Source organism: Neltuma alba, unplaced genomic scaffold, assembly GCF_004799145.2.
Source record: "Neltuma alba isolate B1F8T4 unplaced genomic scaffold, ASM479914v2 tig00000773_pilon, whole genome shotgun sequence".
Lineage (NCBI taxonomy): Eukaryota > Viridiplantae > Streptophyta > Magnoliopsida > Fabales > Fabaceae > Neltuma > Neltuma alba.
In genome coordinates this window covers 1-21,313 of record NW_021632186.1, presented here as the reverse complement: position 1 = coordinate 21,313, position 21,313 = coordinate 1, and the positions used below count along the sequence as shown (strand labels likewise).

At 31.3% G+C, this 21,313-nt stretch overlaps 2 protein-coding genes across 3 annotated transcripts; both read right to left on the bottom strand.

Annotated features, from left to right (window-relative positions):
- Nucleotides 1–714: 714 nt before the first annotated feature.
- Nucleotides 715–4,973, bottom strand: LOC114745679 (golgin candidate 5-like). The gene is made up of 5 exons (XM_028933847.1): nucleotides 4,804–4,973; nucleotides 3,371–4,456; nucleotides 2,550–2,621; nucleotides 1,836–1,910; nucleotides 715–831 (listed from the first exon to the last, which is right to left on the bottom strand). Exons 2-5 carry the CDS (start codon nucleotides 4,454–4,456, stop codon nucleotides 754–756), a joined length of 1,311 nt encoding a protein of 436 aa, XP_028789680.1. The 5' UTR covers nucleotides 4,804–4,973; the 3' UTR covers nucleotides 715–753.
- Nucleotides 4,974–6,483: 1,510 nt separating this feature from the next.
- On the bottom strand, nucleotides 6,484–9,038 carry LOC114745691 (protein CURVATURE THYLAKOID 1C, chloroplastic-like). 2 transcript variants are annotated; one of them, XM_028933857.1, is made up of 6 exons: nucleotides 8,900–9,038; nucleotides 8,156–8,256; nucleotides 7,949–8,035; nucleotides 7,126–7,188; nucleotides 6,915–6,952; nucleotides 6,484–6,629 (listed from the first exon to the last, which is right to left on the bottom strand). In XM_028933857.1, exons 1-6 carry the CDS (start codon nucleotides 8,997–8,999, stop codon nucleotides 6,497–6,499), a joined length of 522 nt encoding a protein of 173 aa, XP_028789690.1. In that variant the 5' UTR covers nucleotides 9,000–9,038; the 3' UTR covers nucleotides 6,484–6,496. The 2 variants fall into 2 exon arrangements, with proteins under 2 accessions (XP_028789690.1, XP_028789697.1); XM_028933864.1 differs by having other exon boundaries at nucleotides 6,536–6,728; nucleotides 8,900–9,014.
- Nucleotides 9,039–21,313: the final 12,275 nt, after the last annotated feature.

The window sequence follows — 21,313 nt, the reverse complement described above, 5'->3', positions numbered from 1 at the left end:
TTTCCTCCAATATACCTTGTCTATTACAAAAGCAATTCCCATGATATGGCAGTATATGTTTATTAAATAAATTAAACGACAGTAAGGTTCACAAGCCAATTTTAGAATACATTATTCTTTACATCGAAAGCTCTCTTCTCTCCAATACACCGGCACAACACATTTCACCACTGCTGTAAAGTGAAAGATTAAGGGCATGGAAGCGCAAGGTTTCCAAATTACACTTCACAAGTCCATTTAGGAGAACTCACCTCATAAGATAAGTGAAACTACATTCAAAACTTTTTTGAATCTTTAGATCCCATGACTAGTCAAATATATCCAAAATAAACATCCAATCAGCATCGAGATGTTCAATACCCCAAAAATTTGAAATTACCATCACGTGAGACTACGTTCTCAGTTAAGCTTCTTCAAAAAAAAACATTTGGTGTTTTAATAATAGTGCTAGATCCCTCCAATATAAATCCAAATTTGAGACTGCACAGGGGCCAATTCCTGAATCCAGCTAAGTTTTGGACACAATACCCTAATGACCTGTTTATTTAGAGTCGTAGTTTATCATCTAAAACATCATCATGTCATCATATCTAAAACCATTAAAAAGTCAGAAAAATTATCTATCAACAATTTTGACGAGACATTTTTCATTGTTTTTTTAAAAGCATATCATGTTCGTCAATAATATAGGATTGGTTACAGATATCACTCTACCTTCAGCCATAACCTGAGTAATTATTTCATCCTTTTCCTTCAATAAAGCAGCTGCATCACTTCTTTTACTCTGCTCTCGTCGAAGCGTCTATCTCTTTCCTTAGTGAGAGCATACAACTGCAATTATTCACAAAAATGCAGAAAAACTGCAACAGTTATTGCAGAAACTAGACAGCCTAGTATCAAAAGCTTAGACATAAATCTAATAATCCACTTTGATAGATCAAATTCTGCAAGAAATTGCTAACATGGAAATACCAACATGGCAATGCGTAAATTAAAATACTAAGGCCTCATTTGGCATCACATTTAAAATTACTTATAAACACGTTTCATGTAAGTCAAGACAAAACTCCTCTCACATAGTTATTTTGTATTCTATAAATCACAATTAAAAAGCTGTTTATAAACCATTCCAAATGGGCCCTAAATCTTCCTTAGAGTGAATTTAAGTTCTTTCACTAAGGTTTCACGGGAACCATATGTATATCATAGGCACTGTTATTGCTAACATTTGATTGGTAAACCTTCATTGGCTCATAATATAGACAAAGCATAGGCCAAATAAAACAGAAAAGTCTTAAATCAATCAGAAAACCAATATATTTCCATGTTATAGGACATTAACAACGCAATTTGTTCAAATCCACCAATTTCTATACCTTCAGATTTTAGCCGAGATATAAGGCATATGACCTTATGCATATTGCTCAATGAAAAACAATATAAAAGGTTGAGATTATGCAAAATACAGAAACAAATTTCAAATGCAAGAGCCACATCGCATCAAGTTAAAGCACGGGGTTAAAATTTTCTTATTATTAAGAGAAACTCCAGGCTCATCCCTTAAATTTTTCGGGCATTAATTGGGGAACTTTATGAACTTTATACTGCATCTAAGGTAGTATCCTAAAGAACCTAATGCCACATCTGATGATAGATTATGTCACTTTACTTTCAACATGCTGCATGTTTTGTTGGCAGTAACAAGGTTAACTGAAAGTATATTTAAAGTTTTAAACTACAGAAAGCTATACACAGATTTGCATCCAGCCTTGAGTGAACATTATAAATAACTTTGACAGACAATGCAAATGACAAAGAATTACAATGAGCTATACCTTTCGCTCAAGAGTTGCAACCTTCTGATGATATTCCTCTCGCAAAGTCTCAACTTCTGCCTCACTGGATTTTCTCTATTCCATGAGCAACAAGAATAAAGAAGTGGGAAATCGGGATAAGCAGAACATGATAAAATTTATATTTCAAAAAAAAAATCCTCCAAATACTTTACAAGGACACAAAGGGACCTCCCCGGGAAAATAAAAAAATGGCACATGATAAGTAGGAAAAAGAAGCATCCAAGCTTGGTTATAAGTAAGCAAAAGAGTATGCACATAAAAGTTCTTTACATGCATTGCCTAAAAACAATAGTCTTTGTTTGATTTATAATACTGCTAGATCTGACCCAAGCTGAATTAAGAAGTTAAACGATTAAACCCAAGAAATTCTTGAACTGCAGAAAGTTCTAATAGAAATGACCATTATGCTGCTGAATGCCCACATCGTCATAACTCAGGAACAGCTCATTTTTTCATGACATCGACACAAATCTTACACATATTGTCCAAATAATAAAATATGTTTTTCCATAATATCAGATCATGTAAAGGAAAAGGAAAATGGGATCCAAGGCTAGCACTGATTCGAAGTAAACAAAAAGTGTCAATTCAGCAGACACAAATGAACACGTGAATGACATTTAAACGACTTGAACGTTGAGGAACCAAATAAAACACTAGGGGACAAACAAGGAAATAAAAAAAATGATATACCTTTAAATCCTCAATCATAGCTTTCATGTGTTCATTTTCACCCATCAATCTGGCTATCTCATCAGCTTTGGCCTGCAAAGAAATTTAATAGAAACATCAAAATTACAAAATTGCAATAATATGCTGGGTTCAACACATGAACAGAGAAGACCAAAGGAAGAGTAGGATAGATACAACAGGCATGCAGCTTATTGATAAAATGAGACACTGAGAAGAAAAGTACCAAGAGCAAATGAGATTTGACAGCTAATAGATACCTCATTTTTGGGGTAAGGCAATTGCAACAATTTGATACCTTTAAAAGGGTATGGATGGCAAAGGTAGTCCTTAAGATTTGAAGAGATTCAAGGACTATCAGGATGGTAAAATTTTTAACAAGACTTGATATTATCGGAATACAGCACAATGTGCATTAGGGAAAGTGAGCATGCAAAACTGACTGTGGTAAGAATATTTATCACAGGACAATTATCAATCAGACTAAAAATTGCACAAAAATATGAGCTTTTGAAAAAGTGAATTAGGAGCAGGACTTTACAATCTGACCTCTGAACACTACTTTACAATCAATATTTTTGTTATATAGACAAAAGGCTTGATAATTTATCTGCTCGAAGACAAAAGTGATTGAAACTTATATTTTTTTAATTAAGAAGAAAAGGATGAAGGCAAGTTTCATCATGTTCTCATGGTTAAACTTTACAAGAACTCGTCCCTAAATTGTCATCCAGCCTGAACTTTTACAGTATCAAGATTCAAGGAAAGTTACTCGTCAGGGAAAAATTTTTTTGCTAGGATGATTAGCACAGAAAATGAAATACCTGAGCTTGTCTTGCAGCACCTTGGAGTGCAGTTTCCATCATTTTCATCTCGCTCTTCACTTTCTCCAGCTCAAGCAAAGAATCTGAGTCAGAGTTATCCATTACAGAATTGGGATGCTGCTCTTTCTTGTCAGTTTTAACATCATTGACTAAGTGATCCCCTTCAACTGCCCTGAGAATTTCTTCATTTTCGTGCAAACCCAAATTGGGTAGCACATTAAAAGACTCATTTTGAGGACTAGCATTGGTTAAGTGTTCATCATGTGATAGATTAATGCTATCAGTTTCCTCAGTAGCCACAGAATGCAAAACAGGAGGCTTTGTCTCATCTCCACCTTTGCTATTACCAGATTCCTCAGATTGTGCTGGAGAAACTTGCTCCATAATAGCTTCTTCTTGCACCCTCTCTTCTTTCCTCTCCTCTTCTGTCTTGGCTTGGAAATTATCTTGCACATCAGTAACACCATGCAGCTCACTTTGCTCACTCAAACTACCCTCAACTTGATCCTTCCCAAGATTAACAGGCTTGAGTTGTGCTGGCACTGGACTTGCAGTATTCTCAACTTCATCAATTTCATTCTCTTGAGGACCGTCAACAGAAACAGAACGTTCAACATTCTGCATGATGGGTTCAGACGAATCAGCTGGCATTGCAGGAAACTGGTTTTCTTCCTTTTCATGGTCTGACTTCTGCACCATGGTTCCACTTTCTGACTCTATAAGCTTATCACCCTCCTCTACTGTGATCACTTTCTTTTCTTCTCCAGAAGCAATTTCTTCAGTTTCGGTACGGGCCGCATTATCATTTCCAACTCCTTCTACCTCAGTAATTGTTGGATGATTTGAAGGCTCAGTATTTTTCATCATATCCTGGGATACAGGTTTTTGTTGGGATGATTCAGACTGTCCAGATGTTTTTTCTTGTACAATGTAATTACCTTCATTGCTGGATTCAGACTTCCCTTCAAACCCAAGAGCGGAGTCAAAATTTTTCTCAATATTCTTCACACTCTCCTGAAGCTTATTCACTGCTCCCGCCAAATCAGGGAAGTTGCCCCATGAATTTGATCCACTAAACCAAGCCATCTTCAAACAAGAAACCAAAAAAAAAAAGTCATCCCACAACCAATTCAAATCGCACCAAAAATTTTAAATTTTTATTTTACACAACTTCAGATCCCACTAGTCAAGAAAAATGAAACGGATCAAAAGCGATCAAATTCAACCCATGCACCACAAAATATCATCACTCCAAGCATCGGAAAACAGTAGCGTATCCGAAACTCATTCGTGTACAGAAAATGGGCACACCTAAAGAATACTAAATTAAAAAAAAATGCAAGTTAAAATCCGGCAATCTGTGAATAACAAAACAGAGATCAATGCAGAGAAATCGAATTCGTGAAGCGAAACAATGGATAACAAATGCGAACCTTGGTAGCCCGTGATCAAGCAACTGCCTTGGATCCGGGAATCAAATCATCGTCTCAACAAATTGAGCTCATACTTGCGTTAACGAATTTCGTTTTTAAAATGCAATATAAAGAAGATGAGGGGGAAAACAGAATTGCCAGTGAAATTCTCTGAACTCAAAGAAGCATAAGAAAAGGAAAGGGGTGTGGGAAAAAATAGGAGAAGAGAGTGATATGGTATGGTGGAAAGGGATGATTTGATGAGCTCTGCAAAAACAGGCGGTGGATTGTCCGCCGCGAAAATTAGCTCCCAGACCCGACGACGTTGGTGACGAATGCAACGGTAGTCGTATTAGGCTGTTTGTTTCTCTGTTTTGCTTTTTTCAGCCCAAAATTAGCGTCTCATTGAAGACCCAAGTCCTAACTTTTTGAATAATTTGTATTTTACCTGAATTCTTCTTGGAGTGTCCCAAGAGCTGAATCATAAAAATTTTTATATATGAATTTTTATTCAATTATATAAAAAAATACAAAATTTGTGATTGAAACTTGAATACCTTTTCATGAAATTTTAAAAATAATTATATGATTATAAAAAAAAAAATCAACCAAATCCATTTATCCATTTACGACCAACATGAGTTCATTATATTACACGGACAAACGAACCAAGTTATTCATAACTAAGAATCATAAAGTTTATTGTCAAAAATTTTATATTATACATAAATATATAGATTCTCTGTTTTTTTTTTCACTTTGTATAAAAGTCATCACATTTTTTTTTTTATATATAAAGAAATTTTTGGAAAGGGGTTGGGCTCACCCACAATCCAAGACAGGGCGAAATCTCATCACATTCTATTGTCACTGTAAAGTAGGATAAATTGAGTTCATGCACCTTAAATGAGTATCAAAACTTAGCTCATGAACAAAGATCTTTTTCTTCTTTTTTTTTTATATTGACTAACCATTTTTTATTGGGAAATAACATGTTTCTATTAAATAAGATTTTGTATAGAAACGTTATAATTTTCTACACATTTTTTAGTATTTAAATCATGTCACCATTTTACCATTCACGGAATAAACAAAGGCTTTGGCTGCTATGAGAGCAGTTGCATCGTTCTAATTATTAGTTCTCAATGGAATTTCACTTATTTGATGATTTTATTTTTGGGCTCCCCAATATTATTTTATAATAAATTAGGAGGAGCTAAACTTTCCATACATACCCCAATCTCCCCTTGCCACTTAAACTAGCCTCAAGTGGATTGCTCCCCAATATTTTTTACTCTCTCATTACCCAACTTCATGATTAAGTAATCTTATTTGATGATTTCCATTTGTTCCAACTAATAAACTCTCCTCCATGGTACCACAAGCTATGGTCTTATTGCTCAAAACATCAAATTTTCTAACAGTTATACACATTTCAAAACTTGCTTTATAAATTTTTAACGAGGTAAAGTGTAAATTTATTTTAAAAAATTTTTAGTCAAGAATGTTAGGCACTCAAAAGCTTTTTGATTGCAAATTTGTTCTGAAATGTTAAAATTATAGCAATTTTACCTCCTCTCCATCTCATTAAAAAAATAATTTTGATTGTTAAAACAGTAACATTTTTAACCATAGAAACCAATATTATTGTAATTTTCAACTTCTAAGACAAATTTAAACAAAAACTTTTGAACGCCCAGTGCTTTTAATTCTTTCATGTAATAATGGTATTAAACCAAGTACATTTTTTTTCCTTTGCACAGTCATTTAAGCCCGGCAACAAAACCCTCAGCTCTTCTTTTCCTTCCAACCCTCTCACAAGAACAAGTTGCTTGGACCTTAAGAATCTGCACCAAAATCACGCTCTATAGTTTAACCTTGGCGGCAGAATACACTAACCCAAGATATCTGAAATTGATTTGTTCAAGATTTGATACAGCTCCTGCCTGTATCAAGAAAGAACTTTCAAGTGAGAGAGTACAAGATCAGCTTAGCAAATTTATTCTTTCTTTCTTTTTAGATATTCACTAAAATTGTGATATGACATGGCAGGTCCTGTCCTATTAAAGATCTTTATTAATATAGGGTCATTCTGATGGAAACTTGACTATAGGTCACCAAATTCTTCTTACCGATCAGGCTTGAACAAGAGATAGCGGTAAGTGAACCACTGAAACAGAACAGAGAAGTTTCAATTAATTAGTAACTGTAAATTAATCAAGAATCTAGAGGTGTCAGAAATACAGACTTAGAATGAAAGTGAATTTGAATGATCTCAACCTATGGCGTTTTAATTCCTCATGCATTACTTAGCAATGCCTAAATTATGAGTGCGGCACTTACTGAGCTGAACAGTATTCCAATTAATTCCAGTAGACCTGGGATAAGCGGCAATTTGTCAATGGCCTACACATAGAAGTCACAGATTGAGGAAAACAAAAAGAATTAAAACAACAAAGTCAGAGGACTAAATTAAAGACTCAATAGCTATATTTAAAAAAAAAACGAGGAATGTGTTTGAAAATCAGTACTCCCTCTGACCCTGAATTTAGGATATAGATAATTAATTCACATATATTAAGAAAATCAGTTAAGTTAGCTATTTGTTTTTTTTTTTTTAAAAAAAAGTGTGGTGGTTTCCATAAAGTATCCCCCTTTAATCAGTTACATTGGAAACTGCTTTTATGAATTGCACACATGAATGTGTACAATCAAGAAGGGTAGCTTGAGAGAAAAATAGTAAATATGGGAGACAAAAGGAATTGAGGTGATACATATAGAACCAAAACAAACTCCTCAACCAGCTCCTATAGCTAGGATCAGATGGAGTATAAACCTTAAACAACAATAACCTGAATTTCTGTTAAACTATGGTATAAAGCAAAAGTTTATCACCAAGCTATTGTGGAACACTGTAACTGACACCTCAAGGCTAGCTTGGAGAGTTACAGATAAAAGGATATACCAAAAACCACAATCAGTAAACATTTGCTTACAGCTCAGATGTAACAATCCAAATCTAAAATGAACTTGTTCATGAGTCCATATCAACTTCTGAAACCATCAACTCTAATCCTTGGTAATACTGTTTCCATGTCTTCATAGTTCAGAGCAGAAGACAGATTCATTTTCCAATATAATTAAAAAAAGAAATAGTGAGCATTACCGTAATCAGATTTACTGATGCCCAAAGTGCCACTACAGCTGTAAAACCCAAGCCAATTAGTCCCACCCGATCCTCAGGTTTATCCCACTGTTATTAAATAAACAAAGAAGAAATAGACAAGCAACTCAAGGTACTTTCTCTTTGTTTGAATGAGATAGATAAAAATAGATAGGTAGACATGAGAGAGTGAAGGTATGGAGAACTCACAACATTCTGAACAGACTTGATAACAGTAAGGGAGGTAGAAGATTCAGAACTTTCCCCGGTAGCCTTTACAGTAAATAAACCAGCAGGATGATTCTGTCTCCCTGTGGTGAGGGCGAATACCAGAATTCATGAAACAAGGAATTTAAGCATAGGACACAGCCGTACCTATAACATTCACTAGCAATAAAATGAATAAGTAATCAAATGAATATCAACGATCATTATAGCTTCCCAGAGCAGCTCTCCTGCAGAAATTTATCAAGGACATTCACATGCACTAAATTATACTTTATAATCACTTGCAAACTAGACTTCGGATCCAATCAATTGTAAATTGCCATTATCTTCACTTCTACAAAGAAGTGATGTTATTTCGCAATCACATGCTCGTATATTCCAGTTGAACATCTGTAGGTTGCAACTACATCGCTTGATCATGTTTTCCCAGCCTCCCCACCCACATCAAACACACTCATCTCCGTCAAAAATCAATTTCACAGGAGATTGGAACAGACAGTTAAGTATTTCTGCCAGATTACTCACTTGGACCTAAGCCACCTAAGCTTAAAATAACTAATTAACATCCAATTGCATGCTAGCACGGTTAAGCTGTGAATTTATATGAACAAATACATCTGGAATTAAATATTCAAAAACCCTTACACCGGCTGAATACACACAGAAGGAAAAAAAGAATAAGAAATTGACATCTGAAAGAAACGCAAATAGCCAAGACAGGGTTACCCGGCACAAGAAAAATAGGGGATCTCTTCAAGTTCCCTGAAAAAGGCTTTACACCATGGACCAGCAATGCCGGCGGCAGGTTAGCAGTAATGGAAGCCATTTGCCCTCAGAAGTTCAGCACAATCTTGTGAAAATGAACATAGAATACAAAATTTTTAATGCATGGCTCGTCATTGAAAAACAGAGACAATCAGATGAAAGAAAACAAAAGATAAACTTTGACATCAGGAAGCAAATTATAGAGGTTTACCTTCTGCTGCTTCTGCAGTGTGTGAGCTAAGGAGAGACAGAGCTTCAGAGAATTCTAGTCAAAACAGTATTCACCTTGAAAAATAATGGCCGCTTTTGAACCTTCGACTCGTTTCAGCCACAAAATGCTGGGAGGTTGGTTGGGCCTATCAAATCAAAAGCCTATGATCGATCATGGCAAAACGACAAACCATAAAAATGCTACGGTGCCGTTTAGTTTGCTCCGGGAAAATTGGCACTTAAAACTGTTATTGATTTTTCTCCCCCCTCATTCTATTCATTAAGCTTGATCATTTTATTCTAGTTATCAACAAGAGTTTTAAGGTTTCCATGATATTCCTATGTTAGACAAGGGAGAAGAAAAAAATGTGATTTATAAAATGTTGAATTGCTATCCAATCATGTACGGCAAAGTATTAGATCATTCAAAATAAATCATGGCATCTTTCAAGAAATAATTAGACCATTTTTGTGTTAATAAAACTAAGGAAGAATGACAGTCAGATACCAAAATGTCAATTTAATGACAATTAGATTCTTGATAAAAAGAATTTTAAGAAATGCATTGCAAATATTGATTCAAACTGTTGCGTATTCTAAGGTCTCAGTTACAAGATACTTAAGTTTAAAATGTAATAGTCAATTACAACTAAGACTTCTATCTGCAACTGTATGAATTAATATTTGCAAACCACTTTTTTAGAAAATTTTGACCACAACCTAACTATATTTAATTTGATATTTTGGTACCTAAGTGTCATTCTCCCTAAATTAATACTATCTCTAGTCTTAATTATAAAATCTCGTTTGTAGATTACAAACGAAGTCTTATAATTAGAACCGGAGATAATACATCCATTTGAGACATTCTAAGGTTAAATAAATCAACAGATAGATGTGAGACTAATGTGATCATCAAGCATTCAATTGTTATATAAATACGTCATATTTGACAAAATATTAGAGCACTCAAAACAGTTCCAACATTTTGGTGATGATAGCCACAGCATATTTCAAGGATAGTTAGACAGCAAAATCATATTCACTTTAAATGGTCCTTTTTTTTTGTTCTTTTATATCTTAATATCTCAGCTTTGTTAAATTCTTCAGATCAAATGTTGTTTTGGGAATAATAGATCATTTAATAAGCTCATTAAGTTAACTCCTAATCAGTGACATGACCACTTCCTCCCTCCATAATTTCATTGCACACACAAACCAGTTAAAATCTGTTTAGAATAACAACACAATGTTTTAAAAGTAGTTTTTTAATCATAATTTACAGAATACAAAATAAATATATAGAAAAAAATTTATTTTGAATTACGTAAATAAATATTTTTGAGGATCTTGTCGCAATCCCAGCCAAGCACTTAATCATTTCTAATAGACATGACTCCAATAGGGACCAAGATAAAGCAGTGGAATAATGACGCTGAAACTGATTTGGTTGCACAAAATACTTGGTTACGATACAAGGTATCTCTTGAACACCTCACACTCAAGGAACAACACACAGAAAATGATGAAGAAAGACTCTTTTCCTCCAAACCTAACCTTGCTTTCGAGAAGCTAGTCCTCTCCTCACTACCCTCGATACAAAATAAGTCCTGCCTTTACCTGAGAACCCAAAAAATGTTAATAGTCCCAAAAAAGTGATCCTCACAACCCCCAATACAACGCTTTCCTAGGTCAGGCCTATAGCCACCCTAGAGTAGCTAATATGCTCAGCATCTCTCTCTAAAAGAGAAGAAAACTTGAGGCCAGAAAGTGATTTTACTCTTTCATGTATCTTGCTAATTTTACTTTTATAGGTCTGGTAAGTAAAGCCAATTCTATCAGACTCACAACTCCCTAAGTATGTGGAGTTCTGCTGGTGATGCTGCAGATTTTCTTTTAGGAGTTTTAGTCTATAAGTTTAGGTGTCTAGTGAATGTTTAGTGTCCTTGGTTTTTAAACCATGACCTTGCTGCTAGGTGAAAGAAGATTCATACAATAAAAAGTGTGGAACTGATCATCATTACGCTGCTAATTAAGAGAAAGGACCTTGTGATCCAAATTTAATATCCAGTTTCTACCGGTTATGTTTTCTCCATATTAAAATCTACCACTATATGTTTCATTATTCATGTTTCATGATGACTTCTCTTTATTGTTGATCACCATAATTGTTTTCAATGAACCTAGAGGCCCAAAGAGCTCCATCAGGCACTGTCAGAGGATCAGATGATACCTAGGTTGTTCACGGACAATTCTCAATCTGCTAAGTGGATCAAACATTTGATAATAAGTGGAATCTTCGAACAAACTTCTTGGGCCTGTTTGTTTAAGCTTGCTAAAACAAATTGAAAGAACTTTAAGCTAAGCATGAAGAATTTGTTTGAAAACCTGTTTCCAGCTTATCTTGTTAAGATTAACCACGGCTCTCCCAACAAATCTCATGTTTAACTTAATGAAATTCACGTTTTTTAAGCTTAAACAAACAGGGCCTCTGATCTTGAGGATATTTCTCCAATGAACTTTCATTCTTAAAGAAGACCATTCAACTAGTTCTTGAACGTTCAAAGATCTCCCTAGGAAGGTCAACCACCAAATGAGACAACTAGTCACGATTCAGATTTATGCACATGAAGATGTTAAGGCTTAGTTCAATCCCTTCAACCAAGTGAGGCAAGCCGTGTTGGCTTACTTTTCTCTTTAGATGCCAAATATGCCTAACTAAGGTTTACTAAGAACATTTGCCGTTAAATGTTAATTTTTATTTCTGTGTTTGTTTCTTTCTTTTAGTTTGTGGAGAATATATATGAGATTCTTTCCAATTAGATCTTGCCTACCCTCCCTTTTAAAGAAAAAAATAATGGAAAAAATTGGAGCTTTTAGTTTAGAATTCTATCTCAAGCTACTTTTATTGATCTTTCATTAAGCTGAATGAATTGTACTTGAAAGTTTGTTATTTCTCTAATACTACAGACATATCAGTCCAAATCCTATTCTGTAATGACCTATGCAATTATGTCTTAAAGAAACTGTTAAAAAATGCTTTATGCCATAGAATCCTTAATTATCTGGAAAGTAAATTATCTGACATAAGAGTCCTTACAGAAACTACTGAACAAGGCCTTTGTATTGTACTTACAAGTTTGAATAAGAGATTACTCTTTACCTAACTGAAAATGAAGCTTGGTTTTCTCTTTAGAAGAATGATTATCAAATTTTACTCTATTGTTTCCACAGTAGAAGTGAAAAATGGCAGAAAATTAAAGGTTGCATGGACATATGAAAAGAAAGCCGCTAAGGGCGCTGGTAGAAGAGTTGAGTAAATGTTCTTTAGCCCATAAAAGAGATATGAAGAAAGATCAAGAAGGACACTCAAAAAATTTATCAAACCAAACAGTCTCTCGGTTAATGTGAAGAGTTAGCTAACAGAGCACTATGCAATTTATGTAGCCAGCCTCATTGAGTGGGATAAGACTACTTGTTGATGTTGTACGGATTCTAAATCCATATGTAACAGTTTTGAGCAAGTATCTAATCATTCAAGAAGTTGAACAATCTGATAAATATATTGCTTGCACTACTTGATGAATGACCAATCTTATGGATCCAAGCCTGCAATTTCTATTTCCAAATTTGTTTGCATTCTATATTATTTTTTTATTAATGTCAATCAACTGTTAAAATTTGAAGGTAATCAGTTAGTTGTAGACTGGTAGTTGAAATAACAATATTATTTTAGTTTTGAATGGCCAAAGTTTCTAAATGGCAAAGCCATCGAAAAAGGATGTGGTGGATTTAGAATGAGTCAATATCTATAACTAATATTTGATGGTCCATTATTAAGCCTTCCCTACGTGATAAATTCTGATAGCAAACACATTGAATAATGAAATTTCCTAATGGCAATTTGCTTGGTGTGGATATTTAAGAAGATGAAAGCCAGCCTATAGCAATTTCATCGGTATGAATTGAATATAGAATTCAATTTTATGTGTTTGGTGTGAACAACGAAATTTCCTAATGACGGTTTGCTTGCTTTAAATATTTTAAGAGGATCAATAATCAGCATAAGACAGATTCATCGGTGTGAGTTGAATAAAGAATTCAACTTTATGAATAAGATATCAAATAAAGCTATTCATTGGTAGATCTTTTTGATCCTTGCCAGCCCCATTTTTCATAAATAAATAAAATTTCTACACAAGGTTATAACTTATAAGCCATATGATCCCAAGCTTGAAGCCAAGGAAATTGCATTAAAAAATGCCTTAGGAATTGAATACTTCTCTTAGTTACCTTAAATGGTGCTTGACACTAAGAGATCATGATCCAATATATCATATATTGTAGGTTCCATAATGTGAATCATTCCAACTGTCACCTAATTTTATTTGATCTTGATCTGCTGGATATAAATAAATATAAACATGTTTAGTAATAATCAGCTCAGTGGCATCATATGATATATAGAGCATTATTATATGGATAGTTCAAAATCCTTAGTTTTGTCCTCTTTTAGGTTTCATTCTCTGCCTCACTCACTCTGCAATGCCTGCAAAATGCTAATTGGAGGATAACATAAAAGAAGAATGTGAAGTCCTGATTCATATATCAGTAAGCTTACTAAGAAGGGACAAACAAAGATTAATAACAACCCTCCCTACATATAAAGTACTTATAATGCAATAGCATTGGCTCATGGCTATACATGAAGGAAGTCGCTTTAAAAATTGTACTCCTCTACCTCTTATATAATTAAAAGACTGTGTACTCCATATTTCCAAATCAAGTAGTTCAAAATTTACAAGTGACAGCTATATGGTAGCAAACAATTAAAGTTTTCTATGCTTAAGTCTTGTTCTCAAGAATCAAACCCAAACTTCTTGTGCTGCAGAAAACTCCATAACAGTGAATTGTACGCACCCTTTTCGACAGCTATTTCAAATTTATTATAATTCAAATCACATGTGACAGCTATATGGAGGAGGTAGCTTTTTTACTTCATATCCCCATAAAGGCTAGTTTCCTTTCCATCTAATCGTCAAAACTAACTGTCTCTCAAAGTTGGTTGATATGATTTATTTCATTTTTCCTATATTCTATTTTTTTACATTAGTTAAATAACCAACCTTTCATGTTAAATGTGCTAAAACAGACTCTTCTGGAATCCTTTATTTGACTAGACATCTACTGATTCTATATTAAGGAGGACTCATAATCAACTTGTCGTCAATTTTTTTGAGTATATCTATGAGGCCTGACAGTTCCTTAATTACTTGTCGTGTTGGAATTTATATGTTAGCCTGGTTGTTGGAAATTTCTAATTCAATAACATGGTGCTAGTCTTAACCTATGCCAACCACTGTATTGGGATGATGCACATTATGCTTGTTTTAAGCAAATAGGCTCTTTTTCTTTGATTCATGATTGTTATGACAACCTATGAAATGCAGTACCAGATAATATTTATTGGCTACAATTGGATAGAACTTGTTTCAACCTATGCATGAGGATTCTGGTGTTGTCTCTCGGGTTTCAGAACTGATTCTTAAAGGCCTTAGTCTTCATCTGATCATATTGAAGCTGGTTTAGCATATCCAAGTTCTGAAATAGACACCGAGGTTGCGTTGTTTCTAAAGTTGAAGTTGTAATATGCACAGTTGTTGCTTTTCAAAGAAAAGGTGTTTTGTCATCAAAGAGAGAAGAGAGGTTTTGCAAAAATGAATAGCCAGAGATAGAAAGAGATGAAGCATTGGGCATAAAGTAGAGCATCCAAGAAACTTGAGTCCTGCATCTAGGAATTAAGCAACCGATTTACAAAAAATTAAGAAAATTAGTTGAATTAGTTATTTATAATAAATATGTGATAACTTTCTTAAAATAATTTTTTTAATTTTCTGATAGGATTGTTTAGGAAAAGAATTATAAATTTGTGAGATACAGTGGATTAAAATTTTACATTTGAAATCAAATCAAATCCCTCAAACTAGTTTCCTGAGATAGTTCCTATGTATATTTAAGACCAAAGGGAGTATCTTTTGGAAAATAAATGAAATCATTATGGTGTAATCTGGTTTATTATTTTTCTAATTATAATTGTGTTTTTGTGCTGAGGATATTAACCATTGGTTTTTATTTTCTCATGATTCAGTTGAATTTTCCATGTGGGAGTATTAATTGACCTCTATCAAAGCTCATCTTTCATCATATACATGGATATAGATATTTTATGGTCGCCGGCCTATTATAAGTTAACATTATAATTAAAGCCCATAATGAAGAACATGTGGATCGAAATAAGACTTTTCCAATGAAATAAATGAATTGAAGGTTAAAAAAATCTTTTTTTTTTTGTTTTCCCTCAAAAGAATAAGTCCTAAAAAGTTTGGACTAAAAGAATTGGAAAGGGAATACAAAAAACAGTTTAGTTTGAACATAGGATAAAAAAAATCAAAATTAAATCAAATTACATTATAAAGAGATGTCATCCACTGTCACCAATTATATTGTGTCCCCAAAAATATGTTTGGAAAGTTGATTTCAATCTCTTTATTGATTATTAAAACAAATATATGATTAATTATTATGACATAATTTGAAACCTATTCGTCTGATAATTAAAGGGGCACAGTGGCATCTTTTGTTGAAAGCAAAAACTTGTGTTACAAGAAAGGGACAAATTAAAGGCTTGGAATGTAAGAAAGAGAGATAGCACTTTTTGGGGAAGGATTTTTTTTTTTTTTTGGTTTTCTTTAATGGAGGAATGGAAAGTAAAATTATTTTTAAAAATTTCAAAAAATGATAATAATAAATAGAGAATTGAAAGGAATATGTAAGAGAAGGGAAAGAGATGATGATAAAGGAAGGACAAGTGTGAAAGTAATCTTCAAAATAATGAATGCTCTTATTCATTAGGTTTTGTAAATGGAATCATGTGATTGCTTCAACTCATCTACCCTTCTCAACCACCATAACCACAACAAACATTATGCCTCACTTTATTTTTTTTATTTTTTAATTAAAATATACACATAGATTTTTAAAAAAAGAAAGTCACATAGTAAGAGTCTAAAAGATACTAGACAACATTATGCCTCACTTTTTGATTTAAATGTTGCTCAAATTATAATTCGACTTGATTGACTAATTTCTTTTATACTTGATAATAATTAGATAATTATATTTTTTTTCTTTGAAATTCATTCAAAATAAAAACTTAGATTATGGGATTTACTCCTCTAGTTCTATTTTTGTAAATATAGAGGAAAAATTTCTCATATTTATAAATCATATCATTAAATATTTAATATAAATGTATTATTTTTGCCTTCATTTATTAAATTACAGAAAATGTGTATATTAAATGGGAGTAGTTAGAAAGTATTAAATTTTAAAGATGAGTTAAGATTTAAGATTTTTCTTAATTTTATTAAAACATGTTAGAAGTGAATTACTCTAGTACTTATTATAAATCTCTTATAACTCATTTTTATTATATCAAATAATACATTAAATTAATATTAAATTTTTATCTCTACATTTACCAATCATTCTCATCTTTTTCTCCTATTTTCTTTTTATCATGGAATTAAATAAAGATAAATTAAAAAAATTATTAAATACTTTACCAATAACTTATATTAGGACCAAAAATTTCAGCACGGTGACTCAATAAGTAGTAGATTGTATATATTAAGGTTGACCAAAAAAAAGAGTGGTATATATTAGATACTTAGATTCAATTGAATTTCAAATTTAAGTTTGAAGGTGAATAATGAATTAGCTTACAAAACAAAGGCTTAATAGATAAGCTTAAGGACTTTGTTTAAAATTACTTGTTTTTTACTTTATTTTTCAAAACGTGTATTACTTTCTCCTAAAATAAAAATAAATAAATTACATATACTTTTAGAAAAGTCTTGTTCTTGGTATACGTGCATCTCGTGTATTGTATATGGAGATTGAGAGGAAGGGCACCGCAATGTTCATGGCTTCTAAATAATTTCACCTTCTATAGATTTTAAAATGTGTGTGTGGTGTCCACATTTCCATGTCTCTCTTTCTATAATCCAAGTGTCTATTATTATGCCGTACACAACACAAACAACTAAGAAAAGGACTTCTGTGTAATTTTATTTAAAAAAAATGTAATTATTGTTTGTGTACATTTCAAAATAATAAGAAATTTTTGCAATTGTAATAAGCTTCAAATGATAATCTCAATGATTTGATGTGATGGATAAATAGTTCCATATAATAAAGAGATTTACGTCAACGAGTATAGATTTCAATATAAATTATCAAAGAAAATATTTTAGAAAAAATATACATTAATTATAATAATTAAATTAATTAATTTTTTAATCTCTGTAAATTAATTATTCAGCTCTTACACTTAGAACTGGAACGTGTATATATGAAAATTTTAGCATATTAAGTTTTAAAAACAAAAGGTATAAATAATCTTAATAAAACTGAAAAAAAAATACCAATATATGTAAGTTGTTTTAAAATTTACCTTCTATTAAATAATTAAGCCAGTACTTTAAAAGTGATTTAGCTGGTCTGAATAGGGAATAGATAAAATCATAATCATTGCCCACATGATACCAAAACTTTAATTATGGATGTGATGACTCTATGTGACTATTTTTGACTTCTTTATGAATCATAATCTTTGTTGTGACAACATTAACTAAAATCAAGGTTTGTATTTGTCAATCAACAAACACAAGCGAAGAAAAGAGATAAAAGAGGATGAAATTCCAAGTTGCAATAACTGCTATTATAATTAAGTTCTCTTTTAGGTCTATTTAGTCAAACATCTTTCATTTTTGCTTTGTAACCCATTAGCATCTTTTGTTAACTCATGCCCATCTATGTTCCCCGCCTGCCCCATTAAATAATGAAAATATAAATCATAACTAAAATACACTTATTACCCCCCCCCCCAAAAACTTTCATTGATTGTGCAAACAAAAAATGCTGTATAATTTTAAACGGAGTATAAAATGATTATTATTATAATATTAAATAAAAATAAATAAATGTAAACTATTAAAATTCATCCTGAAAGTTTTAATTATTTTAAAAAATAGGAAAATTCATTTAACCAAGCAAAATACTTAACCCCCTGCTTGGTCCAAAACATAGGATAAAATATATGACTTTAGTTTTTTTCCAAATCCCACACCCTTTAATTTTTTTTGGTATCATTATGTTTCGTGAAAATTAGATTTATTATTAGTGATGATTTATTCAATTCAATAATTTAATTACAGACATTAGTTCGATATGAAATGTAAAATTGGAAAGTCATGCATTTTTAATAGATTTAATTATTTTAATTATCACTTTTTAAGGACTGTCAAAAAATTAACTTTTTCCTGTAATTAGGATGGGAGTATATTATAAAGTTTATTGAAAGATGTCCTATTGATAAACATAACAACCGATTTACGTCAAATTCATGACAAACAAAGATTTCATGGTCTAGTTTCAGATTAATTATATTCATGTATATATAGATTTGCTATTTTATCCGTTGGTAATGGCTGTAAAAATAAACCAAAAGCCATTAGCGAGATCCCCTTTAACTAATTAAAGAAAACAACAAAATATCAACAATGCTAAAGGATATACTCCTCCGATCCTTAATATAGAATCTAATTATTAAATTGATTTTGATCCTAAATATAAAACATATTTCTCATATTTATTAATTTTTCCTAATTTACTCCTATAGATTTCCGTTAACTATAATCAAGTAGAAGAGAGGGAGAGAATATTAAGGGAGATGATTATGGTGTTTTAGGAAAAATATGTCATATCTTTTATAATTAAATAACTTATCTAACTTCCTTAATCTGATCAAATTAGTTAAATAGGTCTTATATTAAGGATCGGAAAAGTATTTTCATTCACCACTCCTACGTGTAAATCACTTATACGGAAAAAATTCGGTCCTAACTCCTAAAGGTGTTTGACCCCAAAAAAAAACCATTAAAATTTTTTCTTTTCTTGCCTTCCCTTCTCTTGTACTAAATATTGGGTAAATATAAATTATTTATAGGATAAATGATAGCATTTTTTTCAATTGCATGATAAAAAAAAAGGTAAGAGAACATTTACATAACATTTTTCTAATTTCCTTTCTTTAATAAGAATAAATATAAAAAAATTTATCAATTTGATGTATTTATTAGTATGTAAGAATTAGGTATGAATGACATAGATAGGATCATAATGGAATATGAAATAAAAGCTGGAAGTCTCCCTTTACCACAACTGTTATGGCCTTTGTATTTATGGTCCATGCAACTGATCTTGCATGGAAGAATTATCCATAATCTTCATTAAAAACAAATGTCATAATTTTAGTTAGCAACATGTTGTAGTATTATTAATACTTCCTAGGGCGTAAGAGTAAGTATTCAATTTTTCGATTTGGTTTTCGGTAATAACTAAATAATTAAATTGAGTGAATTTTAAATACCAAATCAAAATCGATTAAACAAACTAACTGAAACCTAATTAACCGAAATATTTCAGTTTGGTTAACCTATTAATCAAAATTTATAAATATAAAAAGTGATTTTAAATTAAAAATAATCATAAAACACAATTACAACCATTAATTAATAAATATTTCATCATTCAATGTGATTTATTATAATAATATTTATTATAACCATATTTATTGAATATAAATATATTTAAAGAGTTCACATATACCCACATATATATTTATTATAATAATATTTATTAAATATAAATATATGATATATTTATTTTGGTTTTTTGGCCGAATTTTTTTTACTAATCAAACCGAATACCAAAACCGAATTGTTAAAAAATAAAAAAACTGAATATATAACCGAAAAACCAAAATTGAATTCCGTTTAGTTCGGTTTTTAGTTACGGTTTGATTTTGCTCATCCCTACTATTTCTTGTCTTTAATATAATCTTCCGTTCTTTATTATAAGATCCAATTTTTTGAATTGATTTGTTTCTTTTTATAAAATTTTCTTTGGGTTTATCTAAACAATAAATACATTTTTTTCACTTTACCCTTAATTAATATACTCTCTTTTATTATTTTTTTTCCATACATTCTCTCCTATTTTTTTCTTCACTCACACTTGCCCACCTATAAACAAGGACATATTTGAAAGAAAAAAAAGTATATTTTTAACATATTTATTACTTTTAACTAATTTTAACAATTTTTTTAAAACTACATAATATAATTAAGTGAATCTTATAATAAGAGACGGAGGAAGTAAGAACTAAATAACTAATATAAAGATATTAAAAAATTAGTTAAATTAGTTATTTATGATAAATAGATGATATCTTCTGTGAAATACCTTTATTAATAATATATATTAAGTAAAATACCTCATAAATATTACTTGTAGGCAAAATAGATAAATATTAAAACAAAGTATATTAGAGTCTTATATTTATGAGCAAATTGAATCTCCAACTTACTTTTATATGAAGGACAAGAGGCAGTATTAGGAGTTAGATAAAAAAAACTAATTTAATTAATTTTTTAATATCCACATTCCACAAATTAATTATTTAATTTTTACATTGAATATGGAAAGAAATATTATTTATGTATCAGACTTTTTTTGACCAGTTTATGTATCAGACTATAAATGAGTAGTTCAACTATTTTAAAAAATAAATCCGAGATTCATTCATTATAGATTATGGAGTCTATAATATCTAATCTTCATTAAAAAAAAATCTAATTTTCCTTCTTGGAATCTAATTTTTATACCCCAACTAGTAATACGAAATTTATTCTCAAAAAGAAACATGCATTAAACGAGTCCTATCCTATTTTCGCCTTTGAATTATTTTATATGCACTTTTCACTTTAAAAAATTTAATATTTATATATTTAAATTAAAACATCTGTTTAAACAATCATCTCATCTTACGATAAATTTTAATTATTTTTAGCTAAAAATGTCCGCCTAATAATTCTTTAATTACTGTATTTCTTATGCACTTTCTTTCCTCATAAAATTATACATTAATAAGGGAAAGCTGATAAAAAATACTCCTCCGATCCTTAACATATGACCTAATTATTCAGTTAATTTTTGTTCTAAATATAAGACATATTTCTCATATTTATCAATTTTTCTTAA